General features: G+C 36.3%; 4 protein-coding genes across 4 annotated transcripts; 3 read left to right on the top strand and 1 right to left on the bottom strand.

Moving 5' to 3' along the window:
* The first annotated feature begins 418 nt into the window (after positions 1-418).
* LOC114354497 (myotrophin) lies at positions 419-1,887 on the top strand. Its single transcript, XM_028306896.1, has 4 exons — positions 419-587; positions 807-917; positions 1,105-1,188; positions 1,348-1,887. Exons 1-4 carry the CDS (start codon positions 519-521, stop codon positions 1,432-1,434), a joined length of 351 nt encoding a protein of 116 aa, XP_028162697.1. The 5' UTR covers positions 419-518; the 3' UTR covers positions 1,435-1,887.
* On the bottom strand, positions 1,793-3,160 carry GXIVsPLA2 (phospholipase A2 group XII). Its single transcript, XM_028306894.1, has 3 exons — positions 2,764-3,160; positions 2,439-2,684; positions 1,793-2,219 (listed from the first exon to the last, which is right to left on the bottom strand). Exons 1-3 carry the CDS (start codon positions 2,993-2,995, stop codon positions 2,074-2,076), a joined length of 624 nt encoding a protein of 207 aa, XP_028162695.1. The 5' UTR covers positions 2,996-3,160; the 3' UTR covers positions 1,793-2,073.
* A 183-nt stretch (positions 3,161-3,343) lies between these two features.
* RpL13A (ribosomal protein L13A) lies at positions 3,344-7,627 on the top strand. The gene is made up of 6 exons (XM_028306895.1): positions 3,344-3,451; positions 3,804-3,934; positions 4,332-4,441; positions 6,436-6,581; positions 7,110-7,232; positions 7,504-7,627. Exons 1-6 carry the CDS (start codon positions 3,431-3,433, stop codon positions 7,585-7,587), a joined length of 615 nt encoding a protein of 204 aa, XP_028162696.1. The 5' UTR covers positions 3,344-3,430; the 3' UTR covers positions 7,588-7,627.
* A 4,327-nt stretch (positions 7,628-11,954) lies between these two features.
* Positions 11,955-16,051, top strand: LOC114354491 (trichohyalin). The gene is made up of 2 exons (XM_028306892.1): positions 11,955-14,876; positions 15,908-16,051. Exons 1-2 carry the CDS (start codon positions 12,028-12,030, stop codon positions 15,954-15,956), a joined length of 2,898 nt encoding a protein of 965 aa, XP_028162693.1. The 5' UTR covers positions 11,955-12,027; the 3' UTR covers positions 15,957-16,051.
* Positions 16,052-16,382: the final 331 nt, after the last annotated feature.

Genomic DNA, 16,382 nt, shown 5'->3' with positions numbered 1-16,382 from the left:
ATAAAACTCAGCAAATGTTGGTAAAGCGTTTGAAAAAAAGTTGCTTTCTGTCAGCTTTTACGCAAAGGCGCAATTGCACACCGTTTCCGTTACTTTGTTTGAACTACCTGAGCCCCGATTACGGTAATTTTTAACGTCAACAATCCAGACACGCTTCTCGATTCTGCGATACGATTGGTCGTTCAACAGCGCACGTCAGCTGTTTTGACCAATCGTATTGCAGAATCAGAAACGCGTCTGGATTGTAGACGTTAAAAGTTACCGTAATCGGGGCTCTGTGCTGTGAAAGACACCGCGATTCCGTGTTCCATCCAGTCGCGTTACAGATGAATACGGTGAAACGACATAGCATGCGCTGTAGATGTTTTTATAGCACAGCATTTGACAAATGACGTTTCTATGACAGCAGACATTTTTGCAAAGTTGCAAACGCCATTGTTACGTTTCAGAAATCAGAATCGGTTTTATGTGCTTTTCCTAAAATCTAAAGGCACCATTATTATAAAAAGTACGTAAAGATGAGTGAATTGGTTTGGGGAATAAAAAATGGCGATATAGACCAAGTAAAACAAATAATAGAGAATAAGGTAAAATATCTTGTATTCATTGTATTCACCATAAACATTTTAGTCGATTTTATGGAAATTGCTCAGCATTAGAGAAAGCTTCATTTCTTTTTGTAACGAAATAGTTGTTATGTCTTGTACCTGTATCCGCTACTTATGTCCTGTTGTATAGCTTTAGATTGTAAACCAAGAAAGCATTCAGTATAACAATAACAAACAACTCTTGCTTTTTCTTTTCAGAAAATCGATGTAAACGCCCTCATAGATGGTCGGGTACCCTTACATTATGCCGCAGATTACGGCCAAACAGCAGTCCTCAACTACTTACTGGATAAAGGGGCTGATCCAAACGTAAGGAAATTTGCTCTGAAAATTTGTTAAATATTCACCTAGTCTAATACCATGATCATCATTTAAATATACGACAATAGACAATTGTAAATAAAATTAGGTATACATGTAGTATAATAAATAACAAAATGAGAGTGAGTAACTACTTATGATTATGCATGTCATGCCAACCAACTCTTTTTTACAGATGGTGGACAAACATGGAATATCAGTTATCCTGGCAGCTATTTGGGAAGGTCATACAGATTGTGTCAAAACTTTACTAAAAAATGTGAGTTCTAATTTTAACTAACTGTACCCACATTGTAATAAATTATGTTTTATATGTATAAGTAGTGTTGTGCGTGACCAGAAGGTGCTACAAAATTAACTTACAAACATTTTATGTTTCAAAAAATCTGATGATCATTAAATAAAATTAATTTTACAGGGTGCTTCTAAAAATGGAAAAACACCAGATGGCACTCCATATCTTGAAGCTGCAGAGAAAGATGAAATCAAAGAGCTATTGACATAAAAGGAGGTTTGGTAATCTATCGCAAATATTAGCAGACTTCTCTATAAGTATTGATTTTAAAGCTAAAATGAACTTGCTTTAGGTGGAACGATAAATTAGTCCAACAGAAAATATTTTTACATGCATTTATTTACATTGTAATGAATTATTTTTATATGCTCAACAAAGTGTTATGAACAGCCAATGTATTATGATTGTGGTCTCTCTTTAGTGTTAGATGTTGAAAGGCCTATTTTAGAATTGTCCAAAATTCTTATGCTATGACTGCAATCACCTCGATGAAAAATTAAATTTACTTTTAGGTGATAGAACATAGAAGGCCTTTTTTAATCTTTAAATTATTCCATATTTGCTTGTAAGTTTGATTCCAAAATAATGTTAAGGTGTTATTTTAAATTGCAACATAAAAAAACTGATTACAGAAGTCAGGCTTATATTTTCTTATTTAACATTGTACCTATACAAAGTATAACAAACACATATTGTATCATGCATTATTATATCTACAGCAAATAAATATTACTAATAAAAATCAACACTTATTTATTTTTATCCATTACACTCAAAGCTCGGGAAGTTATTGGAAATAAATAATTTATTAACAGATGTCATGAATCATGTTCCATGAATCAGTTAATATCACAACTCCCCATCTCCTGGGTACTTTTTATATTTGTTATTCTTTGCAGGAGGACAGTAACATGCCTTCTTTTGAGCATCCAAGTAGGACTTGCAGCCCAATGTTAGTGTTCCCGTAAATAGTAGTTTTGCTGCCGCCTTACAACCTGTAATAAAACAAGTTTAAATAGCTATTATCATATAGTTTAGTATTAATAGTTTTGTAACACTGTATCTACAGCCCACATAGATTTCCATAAAGAGCAACTAAGCTTACATCCAGTATGGCTGAAGGAGATTTTTGAATGAGAAGTTAATTTTTTGCAAGTGGCACATATAGTCCAAACAAATGAGTATTTTACTTTGAGTAGGTACACTATGATTACCTTTGGTAATTGCATCCCCAGCTACATTCACAGACTTATATGTATCACAGTAGTTGTATAGACACCTCTTGAAATCTAAGTCGCACACCTCTTTCCCACTGTTACAGGTGTCATAGCAAATATCGTGAGCATCACAACATTTTGTCATATCCTCTAGAGGCAAATACTCAGATGCTATTTCAAAACCTAAAGATCCACAACCGTCTGATTTTGGAATGTGATTTCGGTTTCGAACTGGTCTACTCCCTGTAATAATACAAGAATAAATAACAATGTAAATTATATAAGATAGAAAAAATATAAACCAATATTAGTAGATAGGTACCTTCAGGGCACGTAAATACACATTCCTCCTCAACAGCAGCATCAAAAACTTCATGTAGTGACCTAAATTTTTCGGCCACTGTTATAACGTTTCGGAACATGTCCCCGAAGACTGATTCAGCAGATAATACTGCATCTTTTAGATTCCGTAACATCGCCGAACCTATGCCCGTGTAGGCATAAGCCGCGAAAGTTAGGAAGTAAATAAATATCTTCCGGTATGGAATCTCCATTTTTTCAAACAAGAATAAATATTATTTATCATTTACATTACAGAAAATTCCTGGACCTATAAAAAAAGTACACGTTAATATTATTCTTGTATGACGACTCTTCATGAGTTACCTATTAATTATTTTTAGCTTTTTCATTCATTGCAAAAAACCAAAATAATCTTTTGACATTTCTCCATACTTCAAAGATGCTATTATTTTACCGTCTGACTGCATCTGAATGAAAGGTGATAAATCTCAAAAATCGGTGACATAGCCGTAGCATTACAATTTTTGTTATACTTTTATGTTGGCAAAACTGTTGTCATTGGAACACATCCGGTTGGCTCAAAAGGTCGAATCCAAAGCCGCAAAACACAATTTTAAAATAAAAAATCATATCCGGTAGCCATACTGTTTTAAAAAGTGATTCTTTTCCGTTTTGTTGTCGTGAAAATGACGGGCTTTAGCATTAAGGTGAGAAGAAAATAATAGTTATTTCAAGAAAAAATCAAAGAAATCCAGCTCAGTGAATAAAATATTATCGTTCAAATGCAATACAACGTTGAATATTATGTGTCAAGCCCTAAAATTACTAAATCTCTCGTGAAAATGCTTTGCACACGTGCTTGCTGTGGATAGTTCATCAAAATCAAATTTTTGTTAACTCTGTTAGAATTCTCGAATTCCCGACTGGGAAAATGTGAATAATTTTCTGTGAGCCGCTTGTTTTATTGAATTCGAGTGGCACAAGTGAACGTGAACTTTGAGGTTATGCGGTATGTACGTCAGCTGAAACTTGCACTAATCATTTTATCTTGTCTTCCAGGCCATAGTAATCGATGGCCGCGGCCACTTGCTCGGCCGCCTGGCCGCAGTCATCGCTAAAGTCCTGTTAGAGGGAAACAAAGTTGTAGTTGTTCGATGTGAACAGCTCAACATCTCTGGCAATTTCTTCAGGTGAGTTGCAAGCAGCTACATTTGTGAACTTAACTTAGCTCATCTATAGCACCAAGTGCATTAATCAAGTGCTAAAAGGGTGTAATATATTAGAAATAAATGAACATTTTAAAATGCCAATATTTACAAGTAAAGATTAGGTGGAGTTAGGTTCAGTAATTGGTCATTGTTTGGGGTAAAGCAAGCATGGTAATTTAACAAATGAATAGTGTTTTTCGATTATAATTAACTAAGTTCAGATTTCACATTAATTATGATGATTTATTTTGGGTAATTTGCGACTGAATGTATAATAATACAGATGTTGCTACTGGTAATTCGCTGATTATTATTACAGTCTAGTCTTGTGATTATAGTGAAAAATATCATATAATTATACATAATTGTAACATTTCAGGAACAAATTGAAGTTCATGTCATTCCTGCGAAAGCGCTGCAATGTGAACCCAGCTCGAGGGCCCTTCCACTTCAGGGCTCCTTCTAAGATCCTGTGGAAGACAGTCAGAGGTAACTAATTAATTATTTAGTGTTAATAACCATGATTATTTCAGCTTTGATGTAAGTTAGGCAAACATTTGGTTTTTGTACAATGATCTCCAATTTTACTTGTTTTCTGAACATTGTTTGGGGTCATTCCATGACAAATGTTACCGAGGGTGAAAAACTAAATATGTTCTTTTCGCATTAAATCTGATGAATTTTGAGAGTAAACATTCCAAATTATAATGTGCAACAAAAAAAATCTGGAAGTAACAAGTAATTTTTAAGTTATTAGTCTTCAAAGTCTATACTTAAGTCAACTGTTTGAATGATCATTTTCACTCTTATTATTGGTAATACGATTAAAAAAAAACTATCAATCTGTGAACCGTTTTGCCACTATATGATTTGAGGGTATTTATCATAGTATTGGTAGATAGCGTCACAGTCCCAAAAAAATTGATAATCATCAAGTTTTAAGTGTGTTTTCTTGTTTCTTCGGCGATGTAACACCCGAAACAAAAAAACAGGTATTTGTTTTATTATTGTACCTTACACATGGATTAGGGTAACAATATTTGGTAAAAGTAAGGTCATGGTAGTAATGATTTCAAATACTAACTAATATCTGAGCTTGATACTAATTTAGTATGTTTTTTTCTTGATTAAAAACTGTAACACCCGAAACGTTTCGGGTATTACATTTTTATTTATATGTCGATAATGCGTATATATTGCTTGGAGAAGTCAAAAAGTATTACTGTGAGGCTCCTTCGACCTCCCACTAGCGCTGGCATCGGAAAAGGAGTCATATTTCTCTATTTTAGACTTTTTTGAAATGTCGACTTAACACTAAAATTAAGGTATTGTTAAAAAGCCTCGATGTTCGACATTTCCAATAAATATCGTTATTAGAAATTAAAGTAATGCTATTTCAAGCCAAAAACAATAGAAAAAGCTGTATGCTGAGGAAAAATTAAAATTGAACTTTGTATATTTAAAAAAAAAATCTGCTTCGTAATTTCAAACCAGAATTCGCTCTATTTGTGTTTATTTGTTGTACTCCTTATTTTGTAGTACCTAGAGACTAATAAAACACCGATTTTATCGATAAAACGGGTTGAATTTTCGTACTCGTAACACCCGAAACAGAACCATTGTAACACCCGAAACAAAGAAAAAAATTATAAAAAAATAGTGAAACGTTTTATGTAACAGTGATTGTATGTTACATGGTTTGTAAATTTCATACTTTAGAAGTCCTGTAAGTTTTAGGTATGATTCCTTAAGAAAATTCGCTAAATTTCGAGTAAATGCAGCAACAGTCAGAACATAGAGGCAAAATCTCGTAACGCCCGAAACGCACACTTTTCGACTCATATTTTCGTTATCCTACATTCTAAGCTGTACAAACTTTATTATTTAGATAAAACAACTAAAAACGGACAGATTAAGGCACTAATATTATTAAAATACTATTTCAAAATACAAGAAATTGTTGAAAATGTGTGTACGAACGTAACACCCGAAACGATGGAATGACCCTTTGGTTATTGTCACACCTTTAGTTGAGTTGAGGCCTGTGAATTGCAGTTTCATCAATCATTATTCTATATAGCATTAAATAATATTAGTTTTCATTACTCAAAGTTTTTAAACTCAAGAATTGTTCAATTATTTTTTAAAAGACCGAAAGAAGAAGTTCATTGAGTAAAATATTTTCTGGTTTCAATTTCAGTTATTTGTTTGTCTATCTAAGACATTTTACTTTATGGATTTAAAATTCAGTTTCAAGTTTAATCTTTATTTAAACTGGGATGGTTCCATTTTCTCTATCATTCAATTAGTTGTAATGAGTCCAATTGACCTGTTTTAGTTGCAGTTCGTGCTGATGATTAATCAATCTTTACCTACATTATTTGATTTGTTTATGATAAAATCAACTTATATGAAGTAATTTGGAAGCTTATGCGATCAACTAATGGGATTAGAATGTAGACTAACGCATTGCATGTTGACAGGCATGATCCCACACAAGACCGAGCGTGGGAAGGACGCGCTAAGGAGGCTGCGCGCCTACGACGGCTGCCCGCCGCCCTACGACAGCCGCCGTCGCGTGGTCGTGCCCGCCGCCCTTCGCGTCTTCTGCCTGAAACCCGGCCGCAAGGTATGTAGCTGTAGCTACACTTGTACTGCTCGCTAATTAGCCGAGGCCCTTCAGTATCATTAGGACAACTGTCCTAAAAAGACAACTTACCAAATAGCCAACCCACCAATTCTATTTCCCAATTCACCAACCTCCCACTTTACCAACTTCCCAATTCACCAACCGGCAAGAGACTGCTAGCTATCTTCCTGAGATGTTTGGATGTACAGACAGCTTCAAATAGTTTGGTGACACCCAAAGCTATCAATAAATTGATAACACAACCTTATACCAACTGTCCCAGAGACGTGTTGCGAACTTATTACGGAACTGTATAAACAATTGTTGTCAAATACTTCGGCGTTTATGTTTAACATCTTATTAATTCAATAAATAATCTGCTTTTTAATTAGCTACAATGATGTTTCACTTTGGGTAATTTGCGACTGAATGCATTATGTTGCGATCATTATAATCTGAGAAACCATCAGGCAGACATACTGTACCGAACTTGTATCTTGCATATTATAATACTGATGTTATTCACAGTACTGTCACGTCGGCCGCCTGTCCCACGAAGTCGGCTGGAAGTACCGCGACGTCGTCCGCAAGCTCGAGGACAAGAGAAAGATCAAGGCTGTCAAACGGGTGGCATACGAGAGGAAACTCAAGGTAAATCATCTATTAACTATCCCAACAACAGTATGCAAGTTTCTTACTCGTGTTTATATTGTTTCTGTTTCTATACAGGTTTGAATTTTAAATAAGCAGGGTACTGCAAAGAATCCTTCTTTCCCAATAAATATTTACATGATGATTATTTTCACTTACCTACATTATTTGATGTTTATGAAAAAACAACATTACTGAAGTAACAGAACCATCCTTCCTAAAATTATTAGTTGTCACATGATGGCTAATACTCTGTCTTTATCTCTTACAGAAAATCACGAAGGATGCTGGCGAGAAAGTTACAAAGGCTGTAGCGCCCTTCACAGCAGTTATCCAATCGTATGGATACAACTAGAATAAGTGAATTTTAAAAAATAAACCTCTGGTTGCCCAAATTGTCATTTTATTTATCTGGTTCCCGTAGTTCATAAGGCATTGTCCAGGTGGGCGAATTTGCCGCGAATCCTACGCGCGTTGGCGAGATACTAGCATCCAATACATGCGTCCACAAGACACGCGCAAGTTGAAATCGCGTCACACATACGCGCGAAGACATTCGCGGCGAATTCGCCTCCCGGACAAGGCCTTAAGAATGTACAAGTGTTTCAGCTTGTGCTTTCGCACATCAGACAACATTTATTCATTTTTAAACGCAAGAGGCTTGACCAAAACAAAACCACACAAGACAAAAAAAAGAAATGGATAAATAATTTTAAATATGTAGGTTTATTACACACACCATAGAGAAAAAGTAATACATAGGACTCGTAGGACACACACCCTATACAGGGGCCTGTGCCACAGGTACTACACCTATATGCAAGTTTCTTTTTTAAAAACTCGCAAGATTTGATTAGGGTCATCATCATCCGATAAGTAGGTATGACCCGTATGTAACATCCGGCTGCGTGCTCACACAAGCCATTATACACTCGTAGTTAGAGATGGGTTTCCACCCGGGTAAAAACCCACATGAGGGTAAAAACCCAATAAAAACCCGTTTCATTCCACCCGTGGGTGTTTACACCGGGTGAAAACAAATAATTTTATAATTATTTCAATTGGTATCTTTTCTTTATTTTTATTGAATTTTTCTCATTTAAGTTTAATGATTAATAAGTAATAAGTCAAATTTAACACTAATATGCGTTTATCTCGTGGCCAAATCGTAAAATTGATCACGTTATGATGATGTGACCAATTATTTTATAAAATGGTGTTATTTTAAGAATCTTTTTATTTTTATTTTATTTTATTTTTCTTTATTCAGAAAACCACAGCTCTTTATAATTATAATACAAACAGGTATTTTTGTTCTTACAGCCAATAATGGATTCTATATATTATTACAATCTCGTAAAAAACAGTCAAAGGGGCAAAAAAAGAACCAATTTAGAAGAAATTTAGTAGGAACACAATAATTTGTGATCATGGCAAGGACATGGAGGGTTGCATGTCAGTCTATTGCTGTCAAAGTGTAAACAAACTTTATTTTAAATGTGCGCAATTGATTTTGTGAATTAAATTGCTAAAATCTTTTTATAGTCGTGAAAGAAAAGTGGTTCACAATGTGTTAAAGTATTTGTCGAAGAGAAATACTAAGGGTTCGGACAATATTTTCATTGAATAATTTTTCCGACAAGGGTGTCAAATTGACTGACATGTTTATCGTATAGTACAGTCCACTATGAAAATTAGCTGTGGTTTGTTTCAACTACCTATTTTAAAGTTTTTTGTCACTTTCTAAGTGTTGAATTTTATGGAATTGGGAAAGAAGTACCAAGTTTGAAGCGTTCATGAGCAGACATTGCAGTTGAATATTCAAGTTCTGAATTTGATATTGATGAATAATAAAATAAATCCTACTATCTCGATTGATGTTTTCATTAATTTAATTTATTTAAACCAGGTTACCTATAATAATATTTTTTCGTTAATTCATGAAAATATCAAATTAGCCCGTAATCCTGAATCCTGATACTTACATAAAGTTAGCCTATTAATTTAACACAGGTACGACTGTACTCAGTGTTGCACTATCAAATGCAATTGACGCGCCTCTATGCCAGGGTTTTTATGTTCCTGGTCAGGCTATACAAAGTACTTCTGCTTAAAAACTTGAAATCGAACCGCCCTTCCGCCACTGTAACGCATTGTAACGTTTTTCAAGACCTCCTCTCCCTCCAGATTGCATTACGTAACACTAGAACGCCCCCTTAGCAACAAATACCACTTCTCACTTTAAAAAAACGCTATTTTTGTTTTCACCCACCAGAATGGGTGTTAATGGGTAAAAACCGGGTTTTTACCCAAATCACCCAGTTTTAACCCAATCGGGTGAAATGGGTTTTTACCCACTACCCATCTCTACTCGTAGTACATAGGCAGGCAGTCAGACTTAGGGATGATTTATATTAGACCAGAGCCCCGATTACGGTAACTTTTAACGTCTACAATCCAGACGCGTTTCTGATTCTGCAATACGATTGGTCAAAACAGCTGACGTACGCTGTTGAACGACCAATCGTATCGCAGAATCGAGAAGCGTGTCTGGATTGTTGACGTTAAAAATTACCGTAATCGGTGCTCAGGCCGTGCGCGGGGCGCCCTGTGTACGTGGCCCGGACGGGACACGCATTTGAAACGTTACATACCTTTTATATTACACAGTGCATGATCCGTGTCCCGTCCGGCCCCGGACGACGCTCGTCTACACCACGGTTGCTGCACGGTCCCATAACACTGTGTAGTTAATCTTGCAGCACGGACGGACTCCGCTTCGGCCTCGGCCCGGCCCGGATATCGTCCGGTCTAATATAAATCATCCCTTCTACTGTGTGGAATTTTGTAATGTCAACTGAAGGGAAAGTACGACCTACTCATAATCATAATACCTACTGTAAATAGGAAATTTTATTTAATTGTGTTGCATTTCAAACTAATTTGAAAATTATAAATAACTTGAAAAAATCGAACTGCCTAAGGCGGGAATTGAACCCACAACCTTTCGCTTGTCGGGCGACTGCTCTTCCGAAAGGTGGTGGGTTCAATTCCCGCCTTAGGCAGTTCGATTTTTTCAAGTTATTTATAATTTTGAAATAAAAGAAACTTTCGTTTTAATTTTGAAAAGAAAGAAAACGGCATACAAAGATTTTAGAAAATTCGTTTGCCACACCCGAGAATCGAACCGACTAAAATCTGTTAGAAGAAGCAATTTTATTATTCACAAGTCACACCATAGGCGGTAGTTAAGTATTGACACTGATATTTTGTATGCTTACCTACTTATAAATCGCGTAACAAATTAATATTGTGATGACATGGAGCTGGAAGGTGGCCGTAGGAACTCCGCAATAAAACGGCACAAGCCCTATCGAGTTTGGTTAGTATTATAGTAAACAGGGTCTGATGATTAAAATAATCATCTACCTTACAATAGTCTACTAGGTATAGGCCTACTTACCTACCTCACTATACCTGACATAATAACTTGACTAAATACCTAAGTCCTTATAATATTTCAACCTTTATCTATCACACATCGAATATCCTAAAAATAGATTTTATTTGCCATTATGTACCGCATTGACGTCATAGTATTCAATTTATGGATTCCCATTTGCCGCCTCAAAGGATTGAATCAGATAATTATTTTCTGGTTCGAGACAAATCTTTTTGCGCAGCTGTGACCAGCTGATAGCATGTTGCATATACGCGACCATAACGTTTTGATACTTTACTGGTGTTTTGTGTAAGTAGTAGTATTAGGTAATTTAGGTATACTGTTCCTCCTCCTTATTACGAAAACACCCGAAGAAGAGAAACTTAAATTTTTAACATCACGTAAAATAGCTACCTAATAGCATATCTAGGTACTAGGAGATATGATAACTTTCATCACAGTTATAATGCTTGCTAGGTTAATATTTTACTAATTTTGCTATTATTCAAATTATTGTTTTCCATGTTTCCTAATTCCCAAATCATAGTAGCAGAAAAACTTCAGAATAATGACGTAATCTTATTGGTAGGTTTAGTACACACACAACACCTAGCGGCATCGACTTCTAAAATATAAGTCATGTAGAATCGCATCCTTTGAATTAAGTAGTTATTACTTACTATCGCCAACAGTGTTAACTGCCCATTGAAAGTCATGTCATCTCGTTCTATCGCAAAGAATCGCCATTTGATTAAGAGAGAGAGCAAAAACGGAAATGGATAGTAAACAGTGTGGGCGTGTGTACCTATCACTTTTAAAACAAATAAGCTGCTCATCATCATTCGTTCGTTCGTTTCAGCCGAAAGACGTCTACTGCTGGACAAAGGCCTCCCCCAAGGATCATCATCATTATTTTATAATAAACTAGCTGACCCGGCGAACTTCGTACCGCCTTAGCGTAGAGATTTTCTTAATATTTTTTTCCGTAAGAACCATCCTTGGACTTCCACAAACATTTAAAAAAAAGAATTATCGAAATCGGTTCAGCCGTTCACACGTGATGCCGTGACAACGCGAAACGGGTTTCATTTTTATATATATAGATTATGATGTTTTACTTTTAAAAGGATTAAGAATATTTTGTCGTAGTAAGAAAATGTATCTGCGGAGGCTATTGAAAATTGGGTTCGTTCTTGCGCTTAATAGATATTCAATGAGAAACGCCGGGATTTGGTATAAAAGGGGCTACCAGCGTTGTAGATGCCAGTCCAGAAGCAGCCTCCAACGGTCCGCTTCTAGGTAACTCTTTAATCGACCACGAAGAACTTCTCACCTTACCAGCACACAGTTACTATGTATAACTGGCGTTTACTACTTGCGATTTTCGCGGTTTTCCAACCCATTGCGTCTTTCACCGAACGTAATCTCGTTGATGGAAGGCAGCAGTGCTGTGACCATCGGCTTTCGAGAGATTCAGCGTATTCTCTTGATGGAGATCGCTTTAAATCCGAATACCGTCGACTAACCGTCCAGCCCCGTGAAATACGCGAAGAACGGCGCGATGATCGGCGAAATGAGAATTTCGCTGCACGCTCTTCGTCAATAGATTCTTTGCGGAATTCCCACCGAGAAAGAGAATTGCCTGAATTGCGAATTCGTTTATCTCGGACCGAATTTCGCCGAGAGCGAGAGTCTGAGGTTCGCAGTTCAATAGCACCCCAACAACAAGCGAGGGACTATCGAGCAACAGGCACTTCTACTGATCGAATTAGAAACGCAGAAAATCGTCGCGATGATCATTTCAGGAATACAAGAACTGATGACGAACAACGACAAAGTCGACAAAGCTTCAGGAATATAAGATCTGAAGAAAACCGAGTATTCCGTGGACGCAATGTTGATGAAGACTCGAGACTGGGAAATCGTCGTGATAATAGCTTCAGGAATATAAGATTTGAAGAAAGCCGATTGTTCAGAGAACGAAATGTTGATGGCGGATCTAGACGAGAAATTCATCGTGATAATAGCTTCAGGAACGTAAGATTTGAAGAAAACCGAGGACTACGAGCACGTAACATTGTTGAAAAACTAGAGCAACCAGATAGTCGTCGTGATAGTAGCTTCAGGAATACAAGGTCTGAAGAAAACCGAATGATCCGAGAACGCAATATTGATGAAAAACTAGAACAAAGACAAATTCGTCGTGATAATAACTTTAGGAATACAAGATCTGAAGAAAACCGAGTAGTGCGAGCTCGCAATATTGATGAAAAACTAGAGCAACGAGAAAGTCGTCGTGATATTAGCTTCAGGAATGCAAGGTCTGAAGAAAACCGAGTGTTCCGAGCACGCAACATTGACGAAAAATTGGAACAACCAGATGGTCGTCATGATAGTAGGTTCAGGAATACAAGATCTGAAGAAAACCTAGTATTACGAGTACGCAATATTGATGAAAAACGAGAGCAACGGGAAAGTCGTCGTGATAATAGCTTCAGGTTTGCAAGGTCTGAAGAAAACCGAGTAATCCGAGCACGCAATATTGATGAAAAACGAGAGCAACGGGAAAGTCGTCGTGATAATAGGTTCAGGAATACAAGGTCTGAAGAAAACCTAGTATTACGAGTACGCAATATTGATGAAAAACGAGAGCAACGGGAAAGTCGTCGTGATAATAGCTTCAGCAATGCAAGGTCTGAAGAAAACCGAGTAATCCGAGCACGCAATATTGATGAAAAACTAGAACAACGAGAAAGTCGTCGTGATATTAGCTTCAGGAATACAAGGTCTGAAGAAAACCGAGTAGTACGAGCACGGAATATTGATGAAAAACTAGAGCAACGAGAAAGTCGTCGTGATAATGGAATCAGGAATACAAGGTCTGAAGAAAACCGAGTAGTACGAGCACGGAATATTGATGAAAAACTAGAGCAACGAGAAAGTCGTCGTGATAATAGAATCAGGAATGCAAGGTCTGCTGAAAACATAATATCCTACGGCCGAAATCTTGATAGAAACATAGAGCGTCGCGCTTTTGAACGTCGCGCAATCGAATTACGACTAACACGGGGAATCCAACTTATGCGCGATAATGTTGACGAAGTACGCAGGAGCAGAGATTTGCGCGATACTCGCGATGAGCTAAGACGCTCAAGATCTACGGATACCCGGCGCATTGAAAGCGATGGAACTCTAGATCGCAGAACTTCAGATGATCGCTTTGCTTTAAGAAATCAGCGTAACATTCGATCTCTAGACAGGCTTTCCAGAGGAAGCAATGACGACAGAAGACTTACTTTTGAAGTCCGAGAGAACCGAGAAATGAGGGAACGAAAACGTTATGATATCAACGAAGCTGAAAGGAGGAATCTTGAATTACGCGTGCGAGAGAGATTAGACATCCGAAGAGAAATTGGTTCTCGCCTCTCAACAACACGTCGGGAAGACAATAACAGAGATGGACGCTTGCTGATGCACTCCACAAGGAGAACAACTGAAATTAGAGTATCCACAAACATTGGTGATCGAGCTTATGAAATCAAACACGAAAAGAATAATCTTTATGGTTCCCGTACTGAACGTGTTGCTGATGATAGGATCGAAATACGAAGCCGAAGGCAACAGTTACGTGAAACTTTAGGAAATAAGAATACGCAGCGCGATATCGCTCAAAGAACAGTTATGAATCGCGCAGAGAAAGAACTGCGCGATGAAAGCAGAGCACTCCGCGATACAAATGATGAACGCCGCGTGATTCGCCAAAAAAGTAACTCAGAACATCGAGAAGTGCGAGAGAGCCATCGAAGAAACTCTGAAAATAGAGATTTCCGCACTGGGAACAATAAGCGCAGAATGCGAACTGTGTCTGAATCGCGTCGAGATTCCAGGATTGTTGAACGCGAAATTTCCCTGCGCACCGCTGACCGAAGGCAGGCTCGCGCAGTTCATGAAATGAAAGAATTCAATCGAAACGTCATTGTTCCTAAAACTACCGAAAGGCAAAATATTGACAGTAGAATAAAGTACAATAGCGATTTCTCCAGAAACCAAGTAAGCACAGACGGCAACACTAGAGCCAAAGATGAAAATAAAGCATATGAAAATAACTGGCAAAACCTGATTTACACAATGCAGGGAATCTACCTGTGCAGCATTTTCATCCCAATGTTGATGAACAACAGCAGCTACAAAAAGAAAACAAAGTAAGTCTTTAGAATAGATATTATTCTTCTTGTACATTCGACAGCACATGGGTGATGTTTTTTTTTCTGTAGTAAAATAGCATTATAATACAACTTATATAAATAAATAGATGTTAAGCTTGAAGTGCTCTCGACTGTACTAACGTATAAGCGCGTACCTTAATGTTACTTTCCTTCCCTCCGAGGGTTGTTTTTAGAGGTTTGCACCGGAGCAGTGAGTACCGGAGAATAACCGGTGATTTACCGGTAAAAGTAATCGATTGAAATAATCGGTATTTAACCGATTGATCTCCGGTGATCGTCGCATCTATTTTTTTATATAATAAAGTAACACAAATAAAAGACACATTCAACAATATTTTGTTTTATACGATTATTTAACATGCCACTTATTTACAACCTTGTTTCTTTCTAATTATATTATTTTTCAGTCATTAATTCAAAACGGTCTTGTCCGTTTATGTGATTCATTTCACTAGCAACTAACTGGCCAAATAATTTGTTGCAATGTTCGTGATTATTTTTCATTGCTCATTACTATGGGTTGCTTTTTTGGTATATTTCTAGCACAATCACCTTCTGGTTCTTCGTCAGAAAATGTCATCCTTTGCGCATATTCTTCAAATAAATCTAAATAGAATAAAAATAGGTAAATAAAATAAATGAAATAAAAAAATAATAAAATAAAATAAGTAAAATAAAAATAAATAAATACTAAACGATAGAAGAAACATGTTACGCTATGATGCTGTTGACATGTTGTGTTTCTTAAATCAAAATCAGCATTTGCTAACAATATAAAACGTTTTTTTTTTCTTAATAAATGATTATATAAAGTATATCAATCGCTTATTCTTATTTCATCATTTTGAATGTATAATTAAAAAATAGAAACAAAATTTCTTTATTCTCCGGTGATCTCCGGTTTTTCACCGGAGATTGCCCGATCACCGGTGAATTCAATCGGTTGTTAAAATCTCGCTCCGGTGCAAACCTCTAGTTGTTTTATTAATTATTTTGCTTCTTTCCAGATCCCTGGGTCTACGAACACCTTTCCAGGCGCTTATCAAGACAGATTGAACATTCCAACTTATATCTCGCAATAATACCTATTTAATGTTCTTTGCTTAAAATAATGTTGAAAATTTCATGTTTTATTAGTAGATGAATATAGATGTGTTATTATAAGTCAAGTTGTTGTTTTTTACTAACCCTAACCATTTTTGATTTTAAAATGTTTTATTTACCAAATGTGTAAATCATACATCCTCACCAATAATAAAAATATGGGGAGTAATGAAAACATTATTTAAAAAAATTAAGTAGCTAGTTTTTATTCAAAAACATTACACTTATTTTTAAGGTAAACTTACAAGAACATAAAATATAGGCATAAATTCAGATTGTCACAGACAGTAAAACACAACTCATACCTATAATAAAAAAACATTCAGAATATTGTACAAACCAAATATTTATGAAACTAGGTACATGTGATTAAAAGTC

Source organism: Ostrinia furnacalis, unplaced genomic scaffold (genome assembly GCF_004193835.3).
Source record: "Ostrinia furnacalis isolate ACB-3 unplaced genomic scaffold, ASM419383v2 OfSCF2054, whole genome shotgun sequence".
NCBI classification, from domain to species: domain Eukaryota; kingdom Metazoa; phylum Arthropoda; class Insecta; order Lepidoptera; family Crambidae; genus Ostrinia; species Ostrinia furnacalis.
The sequence above is the reverse complement of the archived record's forward strand: the minus strand, read 5'-3'. Positions and strand labels throughout refer to the sequence as shown.